This window comes from Hermetia illucens, chromosome 1 (genome assembly GCF_905115235.1).
Source record: "Hermetia illucens chromosome 1, iHerIll2.2.curated.20191125, whole genome shotgun sequence".
NCBI classification, from domain to species: Eukaryota; Metazoa; Arthropoda; class Insecta; order Diptera; family Stratiomyidae; genus Hermetia; species Hermetia illucens.
The window spans coordinates 113,234,553-113,262,089 of NC_051849.1; the positions used below are offsets into that span (position 1 = coordinate 113,234,553).

The following is a 27,537-nucleotide window of genomic DNA, read 5'->3' on the forward strand; positions in this document are numbered from 1 at the left end:
TGACGGGGACGAAATTGGCGTCGCTTCGTGTGGTAGCGCACAGTGCTGTAATCAACTCCTGGGTTGGATGGTTGGTGATTAATGTTGTGGAAGAAAAACGATTTGGGGACAGGTGCCTCTAGTTGGGAACAAGAAGATTAAACACAGTAGATTTATCTCCTAGTGCATGCTTCGCCCTTCCATGGTAAATGCATGAGAAAAATTCTGTGCATTAGGTATGGTGCGAGAAGAATGGAGGAGAATGAAATCAGGTGGCTAAGGGGCACGGAATGTCATTTGGTATCCATGTGGCAGGGACGAGCAGCATCCATCCATCCATCCATCTGGTTAATGTTTTCGGTGGGTCGTTGTATCGATAGCGCATAAATGGATTGCTTGTGTGTTTCCCCATTCCATATGTCAAGCCATAAACAGCTGTGCGATTCCATATGCTCACAGCCATGCACTGCAGCACATTCAAGGCAGGATCTTTTCACGCGTATTAGCCGTAGATGGTCGAACATGCGTAATGATTTTTCTCCATCATAAAATTTCGAACAATGCGCTGGGGGTTGAATCTTCTTGATCTGGTGTTAGTGCTTTATATGTGATACACTCAGGCTTGGCCGGGCCTCTTTGAAAATATCCAATTTAGAAACTCAAATATTTATATATTCGTATTTCGTAAGAGGAAATTGTTTATATGCATGTACTCTATGTGTTGATTGTCCAATTCAGAGGTAACCACCTGTCTTGTTCAGATAAATACATCTTTCTGTCTGCTGTCTGATACAGATCTTTAGCTGAGGCAGAAGCTTGTCTGACACAGACGCAGCCATTTGCCTGGCTGATATCTGATGCAGACTCAGACATTTGCCTGACACAAGCGCAGAAGAAGATGTATTTGATTTCAAGTGCTTTTGTTAACAAGACAATTTTCCAGACTTGGATAACATACATACGATACAAATCCCAATGCTACCAGTGAGATTTTAACAGCAATCTTCTTTCCTCATCCTGTGCCAGCAGGAAAGGGATGTGTTCGAAAAGATTGATCTTGGATCCATTTACTAATTTGTTCCTCATTTCTTAGAAGAGAAAACATGGATCTATTGCCAAGAATACTGTGCGTGCTTGCTTTTACCAAGCTTCCCATAGAACTGTAAAGTATTATTCGCTCAGTGGTTCCATTAAGATTCATTACCGTTAATCCGAAATTAATCTTTAAGGAAGTTCAGCCTGTGTTTCCTGCTGGGATGTGCAAAACCATAAACATTTGTGCAATATCTATTGTTATGATAGATGCAGGGACGTGTCCATAGCAACTCGTGATAATGTATCCGCAACTATAGTACATCTAATAAGTAGTACCCCCACTCAATGGACCGGACTTGCGAATATATTGAAGGAAGCTTATCCGTTCACATTATAGGCACTAAACTACTTGTAGTAACTGACAGATGTTGAGGGACTATGATGTGTACGGATAAGCTTTCCCAATACATTTGCAAGTCCGGTCTATTGAGTCTGGATTCTGCCTGTTAGATATACTATGGTGTGGATACTATCTGTTGTGCTGTGGTTGGGAGTTAGAGGCGCAAATTGTTGATCAGAAATTGAAGAGCACATCTTGTATCAGTTATTTTAGATTACCTCGGGTTACCACATGGGGTCGACGTAACCATTTACCATACAAGTGCTGGATGGACTTGCAATGATTAAATTCTGGAAATTGTAAAAAGTATTAAGTAAAAAGTCTTTGATAATTTAAATTTTTGATTTTTGCCTATCGAATTGCTGATTTATAAGATTTTCAATACTTCTTACACATTTTTGGTAAGATGTATGAGCGGTGAGAATGAAACCTGAAGCCAAATTTTTGCCGTCTTTAAAAGGTATTTTAATTTCGTCAATGCTTTCAAGGATATTACTTTAACATTTAATCATTTAAGAATTATTTTCTATTTCATTTCCAAAATAGTCTGCTATGAAATTTTCCTCTTACAGATATATCGGCTTCCGCTATCGCCAACATCGGCGGAAAACTAGCGAAAAATTGGTAGTTGAAACCGTCTATGGTCCTGTGCGAGGAGTGAAAAGAATTTCATGTTGGGATGATCCATATTACAGTTTCGAAAGGATACCTTATGCAAAACCACCGGTTGGGGAGCTTCGATTCGCAGTGAGTAAATTGGTCTTAGACATATTAATGCATTATAGCTTGAGCATGCGGATTTCAATATTTATTCACTAATAAGTCAACATATGAAATGTTAATTTTTGGTGAAAGAAGGAATTGTGTGATATTTGTTTATTCTAGTTGAATATATGATGCTTTGATTTTTATCATTTGCGAATGCTTTGGAGAATGTTATAATGCTGAAGAATGCGTGTAAAATAGTGGTAGGTTTTAAACAATCTAAAAATGTTTTTATTTTTATATTCGTTATTTTACTTTGAATAATTGTGCAAAAAAGCTATTTATCATTCAACTCTGCAAATTTGCTGTATGAATGCCAGTACACTAATCTATTGTATATTTGTCGTATATGTGAGCATCTCGACAAAAAACATTAATTGTTCATATAACTAACAACGATCATTATCGTATTTTGATATGACAAATTGAACACTAATTTAGATTCTAGAAGAGTTTTCCATCAAAACTGGATTTGTCAGTGTTGGTAAAGACAAGTTCTAATAGGATTTTCTCTTGCTAGTTTTTAGATTATAAGTATTGTATGATGGCGAACTTAGATACAAACATCTAATATTTACCATTCTTATGTAATTGTGAATATTTAATTTGTTCTCAAAGAGTTACTTTCTCGCAAAAAGGCGTTATATCCAATTTTAAGTAAGAATATATAAGAGAATATAGATCTATAACAATAGTCTTTTCCTCCTTTAACATCGGTAGCGGGTCTTGTCTTGTTCGAGACTGCTACCTTTCTCGGTCATAGGCTTGGTCCGGGTGGAGTCGGGAGGTTCCTAATCTTTTTCTATCATTGTTTCGGTCAGTCTTTGTATCGTTTCCCATTGACTTAGATGTTCAAGTAAATCTAGCGAAAAGGTTTTTTATTAGGATGGGTTACGTGACGATATCTTCGAAGATGGCACTCTCGTAACTTCTGCACAATTAATGCAACGCCATATTGGACGTGATCATAGGTTTTATTTCAATGATCCACCGCAACATCTTCCTCTTCATTACAGCGAGGTGCCGATCATTGTAACACCCGGAGATCACGGCAAAACATAATTTTAATGCGATTGATTTTCGGTTTGAGGTGTTAATTGATGCGTCGATCGCAAAGAACGCCACCTCATCCTGTCTGCGCTGATGTGTGAAGCAATTGCATGTCGCAGTTCATCATCGGCTGAAAGCATCAAACAGAGATACTTAAATCGTTCAATTTTCGGCAGGTCAGCGATAGTGCCTGTTTCATTGTGGTCATGTCTTCAGTTCCTTGTATGTTTCACTTGTTTAATTGTCTTTTGAAGTTACTCGCCGCTGATAAGTGGAATTGCTCCAAACGCCGGAAGTGATTGTGGCAAATTTTTCTGTTGAAATCGGCTTGATACATTCCTGCTATTTGACCGCCGCGGCACGTTGATCGGTAAGCAATGTACCGTTCTTATTATTATAAAACCCATTCGATAATGCTTGAGAGTCCAAATATTCTATTCTCGAAAGTTAACCTTTTTTATGGAGTCTGCATCTGACGCCCGCGATCTACATCAGGTGTTTCTTGTAAACTATTTTTGGGTCAAGAAGACTACTCGTTTCCCGGCTTGATATTTGAATTTTTAAGGTGTTTTGGGCAAATAGTAAAAAAGCCCTTCGATTCGCATTATTTTTACCATGTTATCACCGTTTAAATTGTTTCGTCTCAAATTTCTGGTTTGAAAAACATCTTCAGGTGTGTATTTTCCACTGAGTGTTTGGCATCCGTTGGATAAACCTAGGCGGTTGGTTTATAGGAAATGCAGATTTTTGGAAAGAGGCTTCGTTCAAATAAAATAAAAAGTTTGGCTATATCAAAAATATTAATAATCCACATAGCAAAAATAAATTAAGTACCATACCTATGTACATATAAGATACATTTTACTTTTTACTGATTTTACATTCTCGCTACTGGTTTACGGCAGGGATGGTTTGTTTTTATTCGGAAGTAGGCGAGAGAGATTTGAATGATTTGGCCTAGTCCAATGTTCCTTTTTCTAATTTGTTTAATTACAGAAGAATTTTAATAATCTAATTTTGGGAGCCAACAAAAAATATATCCGAAGCTGTTATAAATTTCCATAAACAGTAAATAGCCCATCATATTAATTTAGATTAAATTTCCCCATTCGTAATAAATAGATAATATCGGGAAATGGGGTCCGCCCAATAGGTAAGTTGGTTTCCGCACGAGGTTATTCCAGAAAAGTCTATTTATTTCAAGGAAGACATTTAGAGTCATCTTATTTTTTAAATACATTCATCATCTTGTCAAATTAGTTTATGTCATAAATTGTGAAATAATAACTATTTGTAAAATGCTTCCGACATTTTTATATTCCTGAATTTAACTATAAGCTGGTGAGCAACCAATGAATCGTTTTTTGAGATACGTAAGTTTTTTGTACATAGAAAGTGGTAAATTGTAAAATTTTGATAATAAACGGTTATGTTTGGTTTTCGCACTATTATTTAAATGGTGGTTCTATTCTTGATCTTGCGTACAGCGTCACCAAACCGCTAGCCTTTTCAAGTATTTTGTTACACTAGGATACAATTCAGACAACTGCAGCAAATATGCATGTGTCCTGCTTAATTAAAAGAAAATCTTATTGACCGCTTCTTGTGCGTTCGTTCCTTGAGCAGATTATATCTCTTTTTAAATTTCTTTTCTATGTATATATTCTCATTAGATACACTTTCGTAACACATTATAACGTTTGAATATCATCAAAATAACATGTGTGATCTTTTTTTGCAAAATGTTTGTGATTTTCTCTCACCTTTATTACTGAAGCAATAGTTTGCAGTGTGTGGTTTTAAACAGAAATAACATCAGATAAATAAAATTGTTTGCAATTAACATTATTCGACTCGAGTCCTAATATTGGAAATTCAATTCTTCAAAGGAACCTCAACCACCGGAACCATGGAAAAAGATCATGAATTGCACGAAGGAAGCAGAGCCACCTCTCCAATACGACAAAATTTTTAACCAATTGAAGGGCAAAGAGGATTGTCTGTATCTTAATGTGTACACTACAAATGTTAGCAGGGTTCCATTGAATTGAAACTGTGTGTAAAGTGCTATTGAATTTCTAAACATAATACTGCAACAATAATTAGTAATATTGTCGCAGACTTCTGGGACTCATTCCGCTGCACTGTTAGGTACTAAAAAACGATTTTTAAAGTTTTGTGTAGAAACAATTCATGATCTGTAGTGATGTTACTGTATCTGGTTTCCCGCCACGTTTATAATGCTTCTAATCGTCTTTGGACTTACTTAAACTGTCTTCGGTGACATTGGAATTCTTTGATAGGCAGTGTGACTGTTTTAGCAACATTCAGAACTACTTTGGCCTTAGGAGTAGCTTTGATGTGTGTATGTACATGATTACGAGTTGTATGCTTACGCTAAATATCTGAATTTGAGAATTCCATTGAGGGTATTGCTAATTTCAGAAGGATAATGTCACTCCTGTTATCGCCTAGATTTATTTGCACCGATCAATGCTTGTTACTATGTTCCCAATGCTTTGAATCAGTCTCGTTGTTAAGGTCTTGTTGAAAATAAAACCTTATTAAAATCGGTTCACTGGGTGTCTGTCTGTTACAACCATTTTCTCGGAAACGGTTACTCCTATAGATATGAAATTTGGTGGAAATGTGGAAACTGAATCTCCTTGCTTGCAGTGAGTAACGTCATTCTATGTTGAATTTAAGGGAATAAGGGGGGGGGGGGGGGAGGGGGAGGGGTTTCGGGTTTCCGTGCGTGTACAAGGGCGGTGTATTTTTTTTCACGGAATCAAATGAAAGGTCTTGATCAGCACTTTCTGAAGCTGCACATTGCACATTAGTTGCAAAACGGAGGAGTGCGGAAGTCCGAAAACAGTCAGGTCACCAAAAATACTTTCTGTTAAGATATTTCCTCAAATAGTATACTATTATACTTTGAAAATTTATTGCGAACCCCTTTAAGTTCATCCTAGATTCGTATGCAATAAGATAGACTTTAATAGGAAGCATCATACTCGAACGTTTAGTGGAAATCCTGCTATTATTAACAAAGTTATAGTACGTAAAAGTTGTCCTTTTCGCACCAAATTACTACACCTCTCGAGATAAAATGTCAGTGCCCCATTGAATTGAATATCGGGTATATTCAACGTATATTCACTATGAGCTATGTATATATAAGTGAAATTATCGTGCAGCCGAATATTCTTAAATAAAAAGTGAACCTTTCACTCCTGAAGCGCCAAACTTCCGTTTGCCGAGATGTTTAAGTGTGTAACTTCAAATTGTTCTCCTTACCCAATCTGTTGGATTTGGGAGGTAATACAATACTTTCTGTTGGAATTACAGTTGTGATAATTGCTCCTTCTTTTGTGGATTAAGGAGAAATAATGATAGCCAAGAAGGACATAAACATTGGTGCTACTTTTTTGTAAAATAATATTGTCATAGGGGGAAAATGTCGTCGGGTAAGGTCATGAGCTCCCGGTGAGGATCTTTAATGTCCGGTCGAAAAATTGAGTTGTCCGGATAGCTCAGTGGTTAGAGCACAAGGCTGTCGTACGGAAGGTCGTGGTTCAAATCTCACTGGTGGCAGTGGAATTTGTATTGTGACTGAGTGACCTGAGTTAAATCAGTGTAGTAAAATAATCTCGGGCGAGCGCAATGCTGCCCACATTGCCTCGTACAGTATACTGTAGTGTACCGTTACGGTCTTGAATGAAGTGCTCTAATACACTTCAAGGCCCTGATCCAATATGGACTGGTATCCGACGTTAAATCACGATAAAAACTACCACCACTACCACCAGTGAGATTTGAACCGAGCCTTCCGTATGGCAGCCTTGTGCTCTAACCATTCAGCTATCCGGGCCTGTCTATTGATCATTTTTTTATTCAAATTTATTCTTTGAGCCTGTACATATGACGAAGTATTTGATATTATCGATGTGGAGACTCTCTTAATTACCAGTTTCTATTCCTTGATGACCGATGACCTTATTTACCTAAATAACCCGAACGCTGCCGCGCTTTATAAGTTCGAGCAACAAAATTTTGTTATAGGAATTCTATCGGTCACATCTGGATATCTACATAGCTTACCCTTGCAAATTTCCCGAAGTAGTCAACGTTAATTTGAAAGTAATTTCAAAGTTTCCAGTTTCGTCAGTTATCTATTGAGTTGAAAAATTTACATACAATATGTTTATGTTAATTTCGATATCCCGCTTCAAAGCGACTATCTCGCAACGTGATAAGGCAAGTCTTTCAGTCAGTATACGATTTCCGATTATATTTAGAAATATTGCTATGTAAGCGTTTAGAAAACGATAGCATTTTACACGATACCAGCAGTTTCAAAATAACATAGTAGACCTTTAGGCGAAGCCTTCGACCCCGAAACCAGTAATGATTTGGATTTATGGAGGCGGATTTGAACTTGGCGGTGCGACAAAGGTAATTTACAGCCCCGACTACTTTATGAGGAAAGACGTTGTTTTCGTGACATTCAACTATCGCGTAGGTGCTCTAGGTATAACGTTGAGAAAGCTGAAATTTCGGAAACCACTGATGTTTTCAATTTTCAGGATTTCTCAGTCTTAAAGATCCAGCGCTAAAAGTACCCGGGAATGCTGGATTGAAGGACCAAGTTATGGCATTAAAGTGGGTGAAAAATAATATTGCGCGGTTTGGTGGAGACCCAGATAATATAACGGTTTTTGGTGAAAGCGCTGGGGGAGCATCTACTCATTATCTAATGCTAACCGAGCAAACACGAGGACTTTTTCACAAAGCTATTTTAATGTCTGGCACAGTTCATATGTATTGGGCACTTACTCCAGACCATGATTGGGCTTATCGGTTAGCCAAGAAAGTTGGATATACTGGAGTAAATGATGATGCTAAAGTCCTGGAATTTTTAAAAAAAGCAGATGGAAAGGCTATTTGTAGGAAGGGTTCAAATCTTCTTTCGGCAGAAGAAGTGAAAGAAAGGCTTGATATTTGTCATGGTCCTAGAATTGAGCCTTACATTACGGATCAATGTATTATTCCAAAAGATCCAAGGCTAATGGCGCGCGAAACTTGGAGTAACGAGATTCCCTTAGTCCTTGGCGGAAATTCGTTTGAAGGACTACTTCTATATCCAAGTAGGTTGAAACTACGCGTAAGTTCAAAAATCTAGTAGATTTGCAGGTATAAAATAGATGCTCAAGTTTTAATTTTATAATTTTTTTTTGTATGTTTCCAATGATAATCAATTATAGAGGTCTTTGCGAATAACGATGATAATTAGTAAATACACCACACGAGATCCCCGTTCTGAATCGGCAATCATATTCCCTTTTGCTGCTGTCCCAGCTTTGGAGTTATGTTCACCTTTGTTAGTCAATTGTTGTTTTTTTAGATCTACTGGAGCAGTTAAATTCTACTTTCTTTGAATCACTGTTTTCAAAGTCTGTTGATGTATGTGTGCTTTTCTAACAGCATTTTCATCCCTTTTTTGTTTTTTTACCTAAATGATTCTTTCGTTGTTTAAGGGGGTCATCCCGTGTGTCCCGTGTGTCGGATCTAGATATAATGTAGAATATATGGGCAAAGTGATTTTTTGATATTCGGATTCATTCGGATATTATAGTGACATGTGATAAGTCACATGCTAGATTTATGTCGATCGCCGTAATAAAGCTCGTATTTATCAGTCCGAATGACGTTCGAATGACTTTACTAAAGGACAAGAATTGAAGCCAAGGCCGTTCATGTGTTTCTTCAAAAAACCTAAGGTTTATGGACTAGGTATAGCAGATTAATGGTTAGTTAAGGTTTTCTGGCTAAAAAACGCATTCAACTTTTTAAATGCGCTTTTCTCGAAACTGCATGTTGAAAATCTGCTGTCACCATAGCCCAAAATCTGTCCGACCAAATTCTTTGAAATTTTCACGACTTATTCAGAACATATTTCTACGGCCCGCAAACTAGGATAATTGCGATCTAAGTTTAGTTAAGTCTTGAGGTTAAAATGCCGTTTACTTTTTTTCTCTAAGATGATCGCAGCACCCTCTAGCGTGGCAGCAGAAAAACACCTTTTTTGGAGATGGGTGTATAAATTGCTTTGTATTTCAATAACGAACTATGCGATCGGGTTAGAAAAAATACTATGTACACTTAAGATATTAATAAATCTATGGTGAAAAATTCGTATTTGTATCTTTCTCCAGTTCTTCACAAAAAATTTCTAAAAAAAGCCAAAAAAAACGACCTTCACACAGGATGACCCCTTTAATAATAATAATCGCTGGCGCCACGATCCAATTGGATCTGAGCCTTGAAGTGTGTTAGGGCACTTGATTCCAGACCGTAACGGTACACTACAGAATTACAGTACCCTGTAGTAGCCAATGTAGTTAGCATTATTACCCTGATTTGACTCAGGTACTCATTCATAGCAGAGTCGACTGGCATCGGACATCCAGTTACGATACAAATCCCCTGCCACCAGTGAGATTTGAATCGCGAGCTTCCGTACGACACCCTAATGCTCTAACCACTGAGCTATCCAGACACCTATATTTCTTTCATAGTTATCTCTATACGCACTGTGAAAATTAATAATTTATAATCAGTCAAAAATCAGGGCTTACTATCGATGTATTTTTCAGTCAATTCGAGCGGGCCATTTTGTTTTGCTTTAGTATTTTTTTTTTATCGCGGCTTCCTTTCAGGTATTATTGTTCAGTTGCTATTTTATGCCTCACTTTGTAGACGAGGAAAATCGAAAATTGGATGGTGATATGATTTACTAAGCTGCAATTTGTCCAGCACGTATAATAATCTCAGGCGCAGGAATCTCTTGAAGCGTATTAGAGTAGTTTATTTGAAGACCATAACGGTGCGTTAGGAGGTAGTATGGATGGTCAGCATTGCGCTCGCCTATAATTATAACCTTAACTTGACTCAGGTCCTCTTTTACGGCTGAGTCGGCTTCAACATCCAGTCATGGTGGAAATTTTTCATTGGGACTTAAACCGCAATCTTTCGTTGTGACAGCTTAATGCTCTATCCATTTAAAAAAAAGGAAAAAATCCTTGTCTGACCTCGGGGCGGGAATATGAACGCTATATACTGTTTCACAATGATCCCAAGAGAGTTAACATGGTGGCTGCAAGAGGATCCAGAGCGGAGGCCAATCTGCTCCCAGTCAATAAAGCTTTCGATTTCTTCTTTGATGCATTCCATAATCATTTTATCTGTTATTTTTGCGACAGCAGGAAGCACGCAAACGATCCTCCAATGGTCGCCTTCAAGACTTCCATTCTCTGAGATTCTCAGCATTTTCGAATATGCTGATGCAAAAATTCTGCAGAAATGCCAGGGCTCTAATAAACAGTTCTGCGGGGAGAGTGTTAATGTCACTACCTTTGTCCCTCTTAAGTTCATTGTACATTGACATCATTTCGCTCCTATTTGAAGAAGTAATTCATACCTGTATATTACGGTATTTTGCTATATGACTAAAGGTGAAACGAATTGACTTTGGTGGCGAAGTGTCACCTTTCCACCTTTTAAGCTGCTCGTCATCGTGGATGAGAAACTTATTCTAAAAGTCCCTTATGGGTCCATTGAAAGGTTCACGACCACTGGCAATTTCTTTCGTGATATGATATATGGAAGCGAATCCAATGATGTTTCACGGCTTCTGCTTCCAAAGGTGAAATTGGTTTCGTCACCGCATATACTTATTACCGTACACTTCCCCTATTTTTCACGTTATAAACCCGCCTCCATATTTCTGCAGTCAGCCAAATTTTGTGACGTTATTTTAGGACGCGTCAGACAACTCACTGGAAAAAAAGGGGAAAAAACAATAAGAAGAAAGAGACTGTGTGGATACCCTATACTTCACTGAGGAGTGAATAGGAAACACTAGACAACTATTATCGCGGGAGAGATAAAGGCATTTTTATGGTGACGCAGTCTTTATCAACAACAAAGCCTCTGACTTCTGCCGGACGCAAGGTCGCGGTTTAACTATCACTGGTGGCAGGGTAACGGGATTTCTATTGCAGCTGGATGTCGGATGCCAAGCGGGTCAGCTGTGAACGAGTACCTGAGTCAAATCAAGGTAATACTCACCGGCGAGTGCAAAGCTGACCACATTGCCTTCCACAGGGTACTGTAATCCTTTAGGTTATCGTTATGGTCTTCAATGAAGTGCTTTAACACACTTCAAAGCCCAGACCCAATTGCCAAGGGCAACTATTATTTTATGTTCTTTCTGCAGCAGGTTTCGCACTGCGGCTTTCTCCAGCCGGACCTTGGAAATGACTCTTGTTAAATTTGCTGCGATACGCAACCAACATCTGATTCGCCTCTTTTAAAGCCGATGACAGTCCTTTGTGACACACATTAGACAATTGCTAAGTCTACTATTAATTAGTGGTGTGAGTAGATATTCATTGCCGTTGAGTCAAAACCCTACGGTGTTTATGGTATTAGCTGGTGGTTTTTTTGTGTGGTGGTTGTCGTTTTGTTACTGATTGAAAGTGAGCACTCTTCAGGGAAATTATTGTTAGGTTATAAGAAGGTTTACCAGCGTTTGTAATATTTAATCTTTATTCTACTAGATTTCTTTGAATTGTAATATAAGTAACAAAAATTGTTATCGGCGGAATTACGCAATTGGAGTCGGATTGTTGAAGGTACACTTATAACGGTAGAAAATATATCATCCCCACCGTGCCACAATTACGGATCTGAATTTCTTATTTACTGTGATCTTGATTCTAAAGCATTTACGGCAGTATGGCGGTATTTGAAATTAACAAATGTTTGACTACGAATACAATGAAAATATATCTTCGCGGTTTTGATTTTATTGAAGATTCGTAGTTCTTGCATTGTGGGTGTGAAAAAATTATTCTGCTATGGAGCAATTAAGTTGAAATCGAAGCTCGGATTTTTATTGTATTTTATTCAAATCCGTTTTTCGAATGGCTTTAAAACCATGAATTCATGAAGAATGTCTCTGGTTCTTCCGATTTATCAAGAATATTGGTTTTCCAAAAAACGATAATAGAGAACGACGATTTTTGTTATTTATCTCATATGGTCGAGTTTAGACCTCTTTCTAAGCATCAGATTTGTTCATATTTGTATTATCGGCTCAAATTCTAGATGTTAAAAGAAATATGGGCATTTTGAAAGAACTCGGAGATTGTGCATATTTGGTACCAAATGACCTAAACCTAGATAGGAATAGCGAACAGTGCAAAGAGTTTGGGCTACGTTTGAAGAAAGAGTACTTCGGGGACAAGGAGCCAACTTTATTCCCTTATCTCAATGTAAGAAAAATCAAGATCCGCGCGTATCTTTTCATCGTTACTACTAATTTTAATTCCAGTTGCTGTCGTATAAAGTATTCTGGCATGGTATTCATCGCACAGTATTATCGCGATTAAAATATGCGTCGGCACCGACATATTTATATCGTTTCGATTTTGACTCTGAGAATTTTAATCATTTTCGTAATTTAGTGTGCGGGAAAGGAGTACGTGGAGTTTGCCATGCCGACGAATTAACATATATGTTTAATAGTATGTTTGGCCACCACAAAGACCCAGGGACAAAGGAATACTCAACAATCCAAAGAATGATTGGAATGTGGACACAATTCGCTTATAACTCGGACCCAAATTTTGCTGGCATTGAACCCACCATGTGGAGAGCAGTCAAAAAGGATAATATGCCAATGAAATGTATGAATATTTCCGATGAAGTGACTTTCATTGATCTGCCTGAGCATGAGAGTTTGAAAGTTTGGGATTCAATGTATTCGGAGGATAAGTTGATTTGAATGAAGCAGGAGATTTTGTTATCTAATTAGTTTTTATGTAAATATATTGTAAATCATTATATTGTATTTCAAAGTGCTAATAATATCAATGTTTTCGTTACTCAATGAAAAATAGCTGTTTTCCTCTGTATGTTTTTAGGGCTGTAAAGTTAGCATCTAAAACTACTGATTTATGAATTTGATCACAACCTTTTACTCTCTCTCGGTCGTTGGTGATTTTACAATCGAATTTCTGCTCTTAATCTTTGCATCAAGAAAGACAAGAAAAATCCAAAAAAATATGTGATTGCTGAAGCTATGTAATTAGCATTTTTGTTATTATTGAGCGAAATATGGCTTACAATTAGATATGCTCCGTCTTGTCATTGAACTGCAGCGTTATGTGCCCTCTATTTGGGCTGGCACCGTTCTGAATTGGATTTTGATTTTATTTGAGGAGGTATAAACCTGATTTTATTAATTAGCCCTTTTTAATGATTTTTGCCTAACTATTTAATATTTTGCTCCCTAATAGGTGGTTGTTACTAACGAGTTTACCTGAGAAAACAAAAGAGTTAATAGTTATTAATCATTGTTCTTCTTTAAAGTCTTTATTAATATTTCTTCAATTTGTGTGTTCACCTATCTCCAATTGTTTTATGTGGATATACATCGATCTGTTGTACGCTTACAGTCTTAAATGTAATATTAAAATTGCTTAATTGGAAAGTAATAGGTGAAGAGATAATAATAAGAACTTTGTGGTTATGGTATGCTATACAAGCGAACGGAGTTGTTTTGCATAGCTGGCGTCATTTTTGACATTTGATGCAAAGCGGCGAATGTGGGGACCGGAAAGTAACAATTTTTTCCCGGACCCGCTCTCAGAAATGAATGAACCGAACGACTGCATCCATCTATATACAGCGCCACAGGATAAGTCCACTTAAATCTGGTAAAGGCGTGTAGTATCCATTATTTCTGACTATGAAACACCCTACTCCAAACTGAACAGTTTTCGAGATACCCGAGTTTTAATTTTTTTTATAAAAATGGCGGATTTTTCGGCTATTGAGATAGATATTTTGAACTGTGGCTCTTATTATTATTATTTAATTTTTACATGTAGGATAAGATGCTTTATGACTTAAATAACCATAATTGTATGTAAGTTAATTAAATAGCTCGTTGTAGACGATTGAAAGTTAAAAAAATTAGTACAAATTTAAAAAGTTTAATTTTCTTTACAGGATATCTCAAAAAAAATCTGGCAACTGCTTTGCGGATTTGCCTAAAAATATCTACGTTTTATCAGCTTTCCAACAAGATATAACAACCTAGGGTTTTATTTAAACTCATAGAAAAAACTTAGCTTCTTATACTACATGAGATTTAAAAATATTGGCGCTTATTTAATCTAATTTTTAATATGTATGCAGATGTGAGTGAGAAAAATAATGTGCAGAAACGGGTTTGGGAATACAACACGCCACTGTTTTGTGTTTGGTTGTCTGCTTATGTGATCCGTCAATGGTAAACGCGATATTATTTTGTTTTCTGTTTTCTACTCGAGTTGGCTTTGTTCGTGGACTGATTCTTCTAACTGTGACTACTGTGCTTGTTTACTGGACTCCGATTTGCGCTTATGGTACGGAACTGTTGAAGATGACAACCTACACGAACGAGGAATATGCTGATATGTTGATTTGCTACGGATACTGCACACTGCCCGCACAAGCTCACCATGGATACATAACACGCTATCCCGGCCGTCGAGTGCCGTGTTCTACGGAGTTTATCGAAGACTTCGAGAAGCTGGCTCTGTTTCAAGACGACGTACAGACTTGGGAAGACCGCGTGTCATTTATGACGACGAAGATCAAGATAGTGGAACGATTTAGATTAGACCACTTGTACTAATATTGTTGCCCGTGAACTGGGGCCCTCTGAATGGAAAGTGTGATGTACAGTACTTACAGCGGGCCTATACGGGCCTATAGTACGAAAATTTCCTGAGAGGTGATGTAGGCGACTTATTGGAGGATCTTCCACTCAATCTACTTCGAGACATGTGGTTTCAGCATAATGGCTGCCCTGCGCATTTCAGGAGAAGTGTTAGAGAATGGTTGGACACCAATTATCCCAACGAATGGATTGGACGAAGTGGGCCTTTACCCTGGCCAGCCAGACGTCCGAACCTAACCCAATTTCATCAGTTGAAGTTCTGAAAGAAAGCATAATTAGTAGGAGTAGTAAAAAGTGGACTGCGCAAAAGAGTGCGAATATTTGGGTAAAACAGAGGTGGACATGTTGAACATGAAATTTAGAGATATTTTATTTGAACATAAAAGTTAAATAAATGTTATTGTGTCCGGATAGCTGAGTGGTTAGAGCACAAGGCTGTCGACGGAAGGTCGCGGTTCAAATCTCACTGGTGGCAGTGGGATTTGTATCGAAATTTGACGTCGGATACCAGTCGACTCAGCTGTGAATTAGTCAAATCAGAGTAATAATCTCGGGCGAGCGCAATGCTGAGCACATTGTCTCCTACAGTGTACTGTAGTGTACCGTTACGGTTTTGAATGAAGTGCTCTAACACACATCAAGGCCCTGATCCAATATGGATTGTTGCTATTGTTATTTGGTACTCATTTATTGTTTTATTTAGTTATCTAAGAAGAAGCTAAGTTTTTTTTATGAGTTTAAATAAAACCCTAGATTGTTATACCTCGTTGAATAGCTGTTAAAATTTTTAGACGCATCCGCAAAGCAGTTGCCATCTTGATTTGAGATATCCTGTAAAGAAAATTAAACTTTTTAAATTTGTGCTAACTTTGTTAACTTTCAATGGTCTACAATGACCTATTCAATTAACTAAAGGTACAATTATGGTTTTTATAAAACAAATTAAAACTGGAGTATCTCGAAAACTACACGTCAATTTTCCGAGCTTGGCGGAACTTTTAGTAAGGACTAGAAGAAGAATGGAAGCCCAATTAAGATATTATAATCACAACATCTATAAAAAAAAATTTTCTTCAGAAGGTAATAACTCTGAAGAAGGGGACAGTTGGTCCCCGAAGTACGTGTTTGTTTAAATTAGATACTTTTAGCCAATAAAACGGAAAATATCTTCCAGTTCAATTTTTCATCCCAAATTGGAATTTATTCAATTCAGACTACAATGTCATCTCTGGGAATCTTTTTCTGGACGATGTCAAACTGCTGCGCCAGAAGCTTCCGTTCCTGTACTATACTGTGTTTGAATTTTGCTTGGCAGCAGTGAAATGCTGACTGCAATAGACCACTATCTATAATAGTTCCCAAATGTCTAGTCTGTCCCGCTGAAATGTTTATTTTGACTGGAAAAAGTAAATTGTGATAGGATTTTCAAGCACGCTCTAACCATCCTGCTGTAATAGGCGATTTAATTTTGGAATGATGGTTAGTTTGCGTTCATCTTGATTGATTCTTGGTTGCGTGAGACAAATTTATAAATTTCATAAATTCGCTTTTCAGTAACATATGTCAATTTATAATATTGTAGTATGTGTATAATATCTGTACAGTATCACAAAATTTGCAAACCCACATTGTAATTTGAACCACTTCAATTTTTGCTAACACTAATAACAAACAGGTGGTATGGTTTGCATGAACATGTAACTATGTAAGCATTTAACTTTTTCATTTCAGTCTTCCTTGAAAGTGCAATTTTCGGACCCCAACACATTTACATTTTACCACCTTTCTATTGGAAATGATTATATTGCATGATTGAAATTGATAGATAACCTCTGACTACTCCCGGTATTTTGCAGCTGTAAGTTCTTTACTAACTATTATACTAAAAAGATTCGCGAACAAAATGTACATACACAGTCCTACAACTATCAGTTACCTTTAAACATGTAATGCATGGAATTTATCTGCCTGTTTTCTCTTCTATATGTATGAACTAAATTTCATCAAACAGACAAAACCTATTGCATTCTTTTAAGGAACCACAACCGCCGGAATCCTGGTTGAAAGTGAAAAGGTGCGGAAAAGAGCCCCCGATGCCAATGCAATATAATATGATAGTGAACGTTACACATGGTAGCGAGAATTGCCTATTCTTAAATGTCTATACTCCAAAAGTAAGCCATAATGAATTGCCTTATAGGTCTAAGAAAATAATCCCAAAGAGGTCAGTTTTAAAGGTAAGACTTTCTTTGTTGCTTAGATACATCCTGCGGAATTGAAGCCTGTGATGGTTTGGATTTATGGGGGTGGTTTCCAAATGGGTGGCGCGAATCGGATAATCTATGGTCCTGACTATTTAATGCAAAAGAATGTTGTGTTGGTTACAATCAACTACAGAGTCGGACCTCAAGGTATTATAAGCAGCAACCAAATCGGGCGTTACAAGAAAGTGGAACCCTTAGTACTTTCACAAAAGTCAAAAGTTATGTGTCTTCACTATACAGCAGAATTTATTAGGTAAACAATTTTCAAATGAAATCAGAAGAATTGAAAGGAAACATTGAAAACTGGCGTTATCTTACATATTTTACGTTTCCCTTCTCTTGGAGTTACCTGTTTCCCAAAATTAAAAATGTTCCGTATAGGAGCGTTTCCACCAAAAAAATGGCATTTTCTTTATTCGAAGTTGTTTGCAACTCTTTAGGAAGTGGGTAACCAGTTGTTTCTAACTGGCGAACCGTATACACGGTGGAAAAAAATATGTAACTTTAACGAACATATTCCTTTGATGTTTGGGGCTGAAAATGGAAACAGTATCCTCAACAGTTGTTTACAACTTTTGTTGGCTATGTTTATCCTTCCCACCAACTTTATTTTTTATCCCAGTGCTACCAGTGAGATTTGAACCGCGACCTTCTACTGTATTCAGCTATTCGGACACTGTTAAATATTGTAAATATATAATTTGGGGGAATTCATCAATTTTATCGGCCCTATTTAATATTCGTCAATACAATGAAATTTTTAATTACTTTTTAAGCGTAAGTTGGCGCATTTTTGTATGACGGAAAGGGGTGACCCAGTTCCTTCTCTTGTTTCTTGAATGCCTTCTTCTTCTTTTATATGGCATGTGAGGAAATTTCAAGTCTTTTGAGGTACCAGTTTTGTAAAGTAACGTCAGTTTTCCCTCAGCAGCCGAATTTTTTGGCTTCTGTGCTTCTAACTTTGTTCTTCTTTATCTGGAGCCATTCCTTTATTGGTTTTGACGATTTTGGTTTTTGATTTGTGGGTCTTAACTTTGGTCCCGCACTACTGCATCTTGATATCTCATTGATAGCAATGAATGCTGAATATTCAATACATATATTATTTAATGCGTTCTAAATTCCCCAGATGCAAATGTATGTTGAAACGGAATCTCCTATTAGTGTAAATGTCACAACTGTCATCGTCATTTTCTCTACAGTAGGCTTATCGAACTTCTTTTGTCGCCTTGTACATTCAAGTTCCACAAAGCTGTATAGCAAAGGAGTGGCTTGTGTACATTGAAAAAAAAAACAATAATGAAGCAACTCGATTTGAATGCTAGGATTTCTTATAAAACTCACTGAAAGAGTGTTATGTATTTTTCTGCCGTGCTGATGGGACATAGATATTTAATTAGAGTTATCACGATGATTTACGGTACTTTTTTTGTCAATGGATTGGAGTAAAAGTAACTACTATTGCTCAATTATGTTTCCGCTGATAGATCTTTCCTCACTAACTTTAATTTTGGCTTTGCTGTCTCTTTAGATACTTTTCCAGATTCAGACGGGCTATTTTTAAGCTTTAATTGGAATTAAAGGTAGCTTAACACTTTCTTGTAACGCATTCCGTAAAGTTGTGCGGCGTCGATAACTAGACTTTTGCATTTTAGGATTCTTAAGTTTGAAAGATCCGAAATTGAAAGTTCCTGGAAACGCTGGATTAAAAGATCAAATCATGGGTTTGAAGTGGGTAAAAGCTAACATAAAAAACTTCGGTGGCGATCCAAATAATATTACCTTATTCGGTGAAAGTGCGGGGGCAGCATCGACCCATTTCTTACTGCTAACCGAACAAACAAAAAATTTATTTCATAAGGCAATTTTAATGTCTGGGACTGCATTTTCACCGTGGGCCTGTGCCGGAGATAGGGCCTATGCCTATAGACTTGCCAAAAAACTTGGATACTCAGAAGAGAACAATGATGAGAAGATATTGAATTATCTACGGAAGATGAGCGGAAGGAGTATTGCTACAACCAATGGACAATTATTGACGGAGGATGAGATAAAGAATGGTTTACTTTTTGCTCATGGTCCAGTAGTGGAGCCTTATGAGACGGAACAATGCGTTATACCGAAAGATCCACTGTTAATGGCTCGTGAAGCGTGGAGTAATGATATTCCTGTGATAATGGGTGGCTGTGCTGATGAAGGATTCATCTTTAAAATGAGTAATTTACGATATTTTATTGTATTGTTATTGCATTTCCATTTAAGTGGAGTTGTTATCGGGCCAAGAAGTCAAATCTTAATTGACCTCTTCAATGCAGTTGCTTAATTGGGATTAATTGATTGGAAAGTTGGGTTATTATAATTATCAACGTTTAGCCTTTCTAGTCTAGGGTTGCTTGCATCTGCAAAGTTTTCCCCTTACATTTTGATTATTTTTTTGTCATTTCCTCTTAGTTTCTCCCGTTCCTCAGGCCTGGACACTGATTTCTTAAAATACAGTGGTTCCGTTATATATAACTATTTAAATATGATTTCTTAATAGTCGTGGCCGATGTTTGCTTTTGGCGATGTACATCGGATTTACCGATAAGTCTGCATTTGTCCTTTGATAAATTAAAATATTTATCCAAATAAGAAATGCAGTAACAACAATAATTATCATCGTTATGTTATACAGTTTGACAGAATCTTATTATTTTTAGTGGCTAAAAAATTTGATATTAAGAAAATAGTAGGGAATTGCGAATACCTTATTCCTGATATAGCTAAAGGAAGCGATACAGATAAAAAGGAGAATCACATGCGGTTAAAAGAGTTGTATTTCGGGACAAAAGATCCAACAATGTTTCCGCTTCTGGAGGTATATATAGTAAATACTAATAGTCGCGTTAATTTCCGTTGACAAAATTTATAGCTTCTAGCGGACCGAAACTTTTGGCATCCCATCCGAAGGACTTTACTTTCTCGGTTAGCTTATGGCAATGGGTTGACATTCATGTATCGATTTACCCTCGATTCTGATTTTAACATGATGCGCCGTATAGTTAGTGGGCAAAGGAAAGGCACCTCTCATGGAGATGACCTTCTATATCTGTTTTTTGGTGTCTTAACATCGGGAATCGAGAAAGGCAGTATGGAGTATAAGACGATTCAGCGATTTGTTGGTATGTTTACTCAGTTTGCAAAAACTGGGAATCCAAACATACCGGAAATAGAGCCTACAGTATGGGAACCTGTTCGTAAAAGTGATGTTTCTATTAAGTGTTTAAATATCGGTGAAAATGTGTATATAATAGACATGCCCGACCAAGAGAGTTTAGATGTTTGGGATACTTTTTTCCCCAAAGATATGTTGATATAAATTTCGTTCGATAAGAATATTTTGTTAATGAATCTCAATAAAATTAATATTCTTTCTTCAAGATTGTATTTTTACTTGAATCAATAACTGTCATTACAATTATTGTTCTAATTCCAATTACACTTTCTTGATTTGCGATATATTCCTTTTTCGTTACTACTTATGACTGTGTTCAATTAAACTTATCTTGAGGTATCACAAAGTTATTTTCGGTTGCTGTCAAATTGATTTATCCGGAATTTTTCCTGGGGAATACATTAATAAGATTTTTTTTTTCAATTTTTTTGCGGTAGGTACAATCGTTTTTTTTTATGAGAGAGGAACGGCAAAGTTGAATCTTAGGATATTTCTAATTTTTTCACTTAAACTATCCAGTTTCATAATTCTTATCACAATAAAAACGTTTCAACTCCCCCCAGGACTTCCCGAGACGTCTGCACTCCCTCTCCACTGCTGTGCGTCGCGTGTTTTTGGGGCGACCCATGACGTTGGGCACCTGGGATACGGAAAATCGCTTTCTAGTACTTTTGAACTGTTGAATGACAAAATTCGTCCATTGCACAGGTGACGTAAGAAACTGAATTTCGTAACTGTCTTTTAACACTTTGCTGATATCTGGTTCTCCTGAAGCAAGCAGCGATGCTAGCAACCTTGTTAGGGTTTTGTTTTACACAAAACCTTATTAAATACGGTTTACTGTCTGTCACATCCATTTTTCTCGGAGACGGTTGTAGCGATTGACAACAAATTTGGTGGAAAGGTGGAAACTGTGAATGCTCACGCATACAGTGCATCATATAATTCTACGTCTAATTTAAGGGGGGGGGGGGTCTCTACGGAAGCAAAAGTGGGTGTAATTTTTTTTTTCATCAAATATAGTCATGTGGAATATCAAATGAAAGGTCTCCGTTAGTACTTTCCGATGTTGATCTTAGTTTTCATATTTTTTGGAAAGGTGGGGAGTGCGGGGGATCGAAAGTGAGCATTTCTTTAAAGGAACCATTATCAAAAGCTGCCCAACCAAAAAATCTGAAAAAAATCAAAATTTTGCCATTATATGATGCCTAGGCTCCGAAAGACCCTGTATACCGATATATGTTCAAATAAAGTTAATAACAGTATATTACTATAATTTTTAGTAATTGGCTAGAGCGCTGTAACCAATTACCGAACGAATCTGGCACAGATTGCTGCCACTGATGAGACATAATCTTGCTAAATTGTTCAAAGTCTTTATCCATACAGTCTGATCCAGAATAAAACAGAAGCAACTTACGTGCTTACGTTTACAGACATTGTGTTTCCTAATGTAAATTTCATTTTTTTTGTCATTAATATTTCGATAACCTACTGACGCTTTGAAGGTACTTTCGGAAAGAGCAATTGTTATTCAATAATATGTAGGCAGTTGAATTTTATTATATGACACAGTTGAAAACTACTGTATAAAGATATAAATTCAATTAATTCAATGCACTCGATTTTATTTGCACCCCCATATAATACATTTTGGTGGTGGTTTTTTGCATGGACGAAAGAAATGAGTAATTTTAGAAAGACACTGTCATCATTTCTCAGTTTTTCTTGGGCGTGAACTTTGGAGGCTGTATCTATCTTCATTGACTTTTCTTGTGGACCAAACGAAGGGTTACCTTCTCTGGAAGCTGTACACAATATTATACTATAGTTTCAGAACACTTTTTGTATTTGATTCTTTCCAAGTGTTGTATGTACATATTTGCAACACATGTCTTTTGCTTTGCATTTTTTTCGATTTCCCATAGGTAAAGTGGAATCTCTAATGTGAAAAATCTATTTTTTCAAGGAACCGCAACCTCCGGTACCATGGACGAAAGTGAAACGATGCGAGAAATCATCGCCAGTCCCACTACAATACAGTTTCGTCCTCAAAGTTGCATATGGGAGGGAAAATTGCTTATTTTTGAACGTCTATACTCCAAAAGTAAGCAAATATGGAATTCATTAGGTTCTCTTTCAAATTGCAAGGTTATAGGTAAGAATATGTTTCTTGTTTAGATTCATACAACTGAATTAAAACCTGTGATGGTTTGGATCTATGGTGGCGGATTTGAAGTTGGTTGGGCGAATCGAGATCTTTATGGTCCCGACTATTTCATGAAAAAGGGGATTGTATTGGTCACTCTCAATTATCGAGTTGGTTGTTTAGGTAATGCATTTAAAAGAAAGAAGAAATTTGCAAGAAAGTGTAGGAAGTTACTGCGTATTAAGACTCTTATTGAGTAATTGCTGAGAATCGAACACCCAGTAAGCTGGCTTATTTTTTGTCACCCGGCATAGGAGAAAAATGTATCGTGATAAATTCATACAGACATTTATAATTTTTCCGATATGGGAATGACACCATTATATAGCTAAGCTTAATATGCTTTCCTAATTCACTGATTACGGAAAAGTCAAGGCCACATTCAAAAGTTGTATTGAATCTGGATAAGGTAAAAATAATCTGACAAACTGTACTACTACGCCCACTACCCAGTAGTCACTGTGCAAATATATAATGGGTGCCCATTGCTTTTTTTCACTGCTCTGACCGGGTAGCGTTAAAGGGGTTATATACAGTTTTGAAGGTCGGAGAAAATTGAAAACATTTCTGTTGCATTCTTTAAGTAGAACAGCTATTTATAACGCATTACCTTGCTCCTCCAGCATAGTTGGACATAGACTGTCGAACCTTCATCGCCGTGCACTGGTATACTGTTTGTAGTTTAGCCCGCAAGAGAAGTTACAATGGTACAGAAGGAATACTGTGTGCCCCTGGAATCGACGACTGGATGTAAATAAATGAGTTAATTTCTTAAAATGAAAAATACAAACTTTAAACACGATTGTCTCACAATCGTGTTTTTGTAATAGCGCCTCTACAGTGTACATGATTACTCGAAAACTACCAGTCCAATCAACGCCACTTATTTATTATAAAAATAGCTAATTGCTGAGCGAAGGGTTTTCAATTCTTTTAAAAAAATATTTATTTTTTAAGTAAAAAAAAATCGAAAATTAACCGCCTCGAAAAGGTAAACATTTTGTTAAAACCGCTTTCATTTTGTTGTTTCAAGTTGGCATTTTGACAAATTTTTCGTCTAGCGACTTGATACTACGATATACTAACGACTTTCCTTTAAATTCATATTTCGGATGAACCGTTATCGAGTTATTTTGTCCACCGAAAAATTTTCTCATGGAACGTACGCTCCCTGTACAGACCGAATACAGCTAGCCGATATCCTGTCCCAATATAAGGCTGATGTAAAAGCGTTGCAAGAGATGCGATGGACAGGGACCGGTTTTCTGGAGAAGAGCCACTACACCATATATTATAGCGGCCATCCAGTAAACCATGTACTCGGAGTAGGTTTTTAGCCAGCCAAAAAATGGAACTTGCTGTTATCGGCTTTGAAAATATAAGCGAAGGGCTATCCACTCTTTTAGAAATATAAGCCTTATAAACGTTCACGCCCTACAGAAGAGACTGCAGAGTCGGAGAAGGATACCCTCTACGAGGCAGTTGAGCGGACCCTCGAAGCTTGTCCCAAGTATGATATCAAAATCATATTTGATTTGAGATTTCAACAGTCAAGTAGGGACGGAGTCCGTATTCAGGCGATACGTCGGTTCCCATATCTTACCAACGATAATGGACTGCGGACTATTCAATTAGCAGTATCGCACGAAATGGTTGTTGGAAGTACCTGGTTTGCGCGGAAAGCGGTCCACAAACATACATGGGCCTCTCGTTGGCATAGTGTTCCGAGCTCGAATTACGACACCATCTACAATCCCCTCAGGAGGTAGTGAATGCTGAAGCCATTCACAACACAGTTCTCCGCAACACCTATAAGAGCGAAATGGATGCCGCAATAACCGCAGTCAACAAAGATCCTGGAGATGAAGCATCAACAAATGATCTTCATAACCACCTGAAGAACATTATCAGCCCAGCCGCAAGAAAAGTCGGAACGGCTGGTTTGACGATGAATGTGAGCCAGCAACGGAACGGAAGAATGCTGTATACCGAGTAATGCTATCATGAACTTCGTCGAGCGGAGAAGCGATTTCACAAACGGGAAAAGGAAGCTTGAGAGAACCAACAAGTCTGTGAATTAGAAAAGTACAGTGAGCAACCGCATCAGAGGCGAAAGTTTTACCAAAAGGTCATGAAGTTGAAGCCTTATACACCTTGATGCTCATCCTGCCGAGACAAAGAAGGAAATCTAATTGATTGAGTATTCTGACGAACTGCTCAAGAACGAAAATATCGTCGAGTTGGAGGTTCCGCCAACTGAAGACGACGGACAAGTGCTGCCACCACCAAGTATAGAAGAAATAGTCCGTGCAATTCATCCGCTTAAAATCCATAACACGCCAGGAGCCGATGGAATTACAGCCGAATTGGTTAAATATGGAGGCGACCAATTACACCAAGCGATTCATCAACTGATGCTCAAGGTATGGGACGGTGAATCAATGCCTGACGGCTGGCAAAGAGGCATTATCTGTCTCATACATAAAAAGGGAGATATCACGCAGTCCAGCAATCATAGAGGTATCACGTTGCTGAGTACAATCTATAAGGTATTCTCCTCTATCTTGCCAGTCCGAATAACCCCATACGTCCAGAACATCATTGACCCATACCAACGAAGCTTCACTCCAGGCAAATCAGCAACAGATCAGATTTTCTCTCTGCGGCAAGCGATGGGAAAACTGTTGGAATATGGACATCAGTTGCACCATCTATTCATCGACTTTAAAGCCGCTTATATAGCATAGCCATGGTAAAACTGTACATGACCATGAGAGAATTCGGTATTCCGATGAAATTAATAAGACTGATTAGGCTGACCCTTATTAGCCAGATAAAAGCAGCAGGATCACTCTCAAGACGATTTGACATCAACAACGATTTACGACAAGGGGATGCCCTATCATGCGTCCTCTTTGAGAAAGTGATGCGTGATGCTGAGGTAAATGCGAGGGTGCGATTCTCTTCAAATCCACCCAACTACTGGCCTACGCTGACGATATCGATATCATAGGAAGAACAACCCGAGATGTATAGTCTACCTTCATCCAGATCGAACAGGCGGCGCGAGATTTTGGGCTGCACATTAATGGAAGCAAGACAAAGAATATGACGACAACGTCAACGCCAAAACCAAAGAACCAACAACATCGAATCGCCCTAGTCAAACGAAAACAATGGAGATAGAAGACTAAAACTTTGGCCGCCTACATGAGGATGGGCGATTCTATGAGCGATACCATGACCGTCAGGTTGTGGATAAAATCCGGTCCATAGGTTACGGTGGGTGGGTCACTTTATCCGTATGGATGAGGATGATCCAGTCCGGAAAGTCTATGAGGGGGGGTTTGGGTGTTTGGAGTTCTGTATTAAGGCAGGCCTAGACCAGATAGCGGTTGTTGCGCCGTTGATAATGATGATGATGAAAACGGTTTTATCCATTTTCAAATTTCTCTTAAAAAAAATTTGACAAACTCCTCACGATGTGTATCAATCGATGTATGTATATAAGCCCTTAACTAAATGAATAAATTTTGTTGTGATACTTTAGCTGGAATTTCGAAAGAGGTGAACTTTTTTAATTGATGAAAAGATTCGAGAGATTCCTGCCAGTGCTAAAGATGCAACAACGAGCAAGAGCTTTTCGGAAGAGGCGGAGTTCGTCTCTACAAGGAACTCAATGGTGCGGTGCTAAAAGTTGCGACATAGAACGCGAACGCGGTCAAAATGGTTATAAACTGCTCTATTTTGGTCGCCCACGCAGTCAATATAATGTTTGTCTTGAAATCTTTGAGGATTTCCGTGACTCCATTAAGCTTATCCTTATGTCAGCTGTTTGCGCGATTCATTTCTTTACTGCATACGCACCCAAGATAGATCAACACGACGCCAAAAAACAGCAACTACTTGACACAAAGGGCTGTAACGTATCTGCCGACGACGACTATATTATGGGGCGATTTTAATGGACATGTGGGTGACAATATGTGTCATGGGAGAAAAGGGCTTGGAGTACGCAATGACGGTACCGAGAATATTGTTGAATTTGTGTAACTTACAACCATGTTGTCAAAACATGGCTTATTAAACTGATTGCCTCATTTTCTTACATTTTATAAGTGCAAACAGTAAAACGGAAATCTACTATATCCTTATAACACACCAGCATTCTTTCACCATCGCTGACTGCAAAGGCCGATGATTTGTGCTTCGCGAATCAAACCACCAATAAAGCAACGGGAGGAATGCACTTTGCTCGCCTTCGAATCGGGTGATGGCGAGCTACGTGAGAAAAAAGATGAAGTGATCTCACCTCCGCGGTTGCTGACCACTACGAATGTCAGAGAAACGTTGAATCAAGTTGAAAGTACAATCCATAAAGCGGCCTACACAAACCTCGGGGTCTACTAAACGGTCAATTGACTAAATTTACAAAGACGCCAAAAAGGAAGTAAAGAAAGCATTATGTTATCCGACCAGGTCAGTTGCAAAGATTTTACGATAAAGTCGACATTCGAGAAAGAGAATGATCTCTTTAGGTGTGCCGAAAACCGAGAGCGCACACTGGATATGGAATACTTTTGTGGTTGTGTGTAGACCCAGTGAGCTCTTGAATCAGATTATTGAGCAGGGTAGAGCACCATCAAACTAGCAAGGAAGAATGATGGTTCCAATATGAAAGGTAGCAGAATCTTCCGGTTATTGTTGTATTGAAGATATTTGTACACATTCTTGGCAGCCGTACTCACGATATCGTTAAAATAATCGTGTACCAAGCCGAGTCTGTCGTGAACTGTAGAACTACTGACGCAATACACGCTGCCCGGT

The 27,537-nt window shown here is 37.9% G+C and overlaps 1 protein-coding gene across 4 annotated transcripts in view; it reads left to right on the forward strand.

Annotated features, from left to right (window-relative positions):
- LOC119655185 (esterase B1-like) overlaps positions 1-27,537 on the forward strand; it is a 77,872-nt gene that overhangs the window by 25,453 nt on the left and 24,882 nt on the right. The window contains exons 2-7 of one of the 4 annotated variants that reach the window (XM_038060976.1): positions 1,987-2,161; positions 17,060-17,197; positions 17,284-17,434; positions 18,943-19,503; positions 19,987-20,144; positions 20,199-20,706. In XM_038060976.1, the coding sequence (XP_037916904.1) occupies positions 1,987-2,161; positions 17,060-17,197; positions 17,284-17,434; positions 18,943-19,503; positions 19,987-20,144; positions 20,199-20,645 (1,630 nt within the window). In that variant the 3' untranslated portion in view covers positions 20,646-20,706. Of the gene's footprint in view, positions 1-1,986; positions 2,162-5,118; positions 5,257-7,609; positions 7,761-7,815; positions 8,377-12,400; positions 12,568-12,626; positions 13,186-17,059; positions 17,198-17,283; positions 17,435-18,942; positions 19,504-19,986; positions 20,145-20,198; positions 20,707-22,470; positions 22,609-22,682; positions 22,834-27,537 lie in introns of those variants that run through there. The other 3 variants (XM_038060952.1, XM_038060969.1, XM_038060960.1) reach the window with 3 other exon arrangements.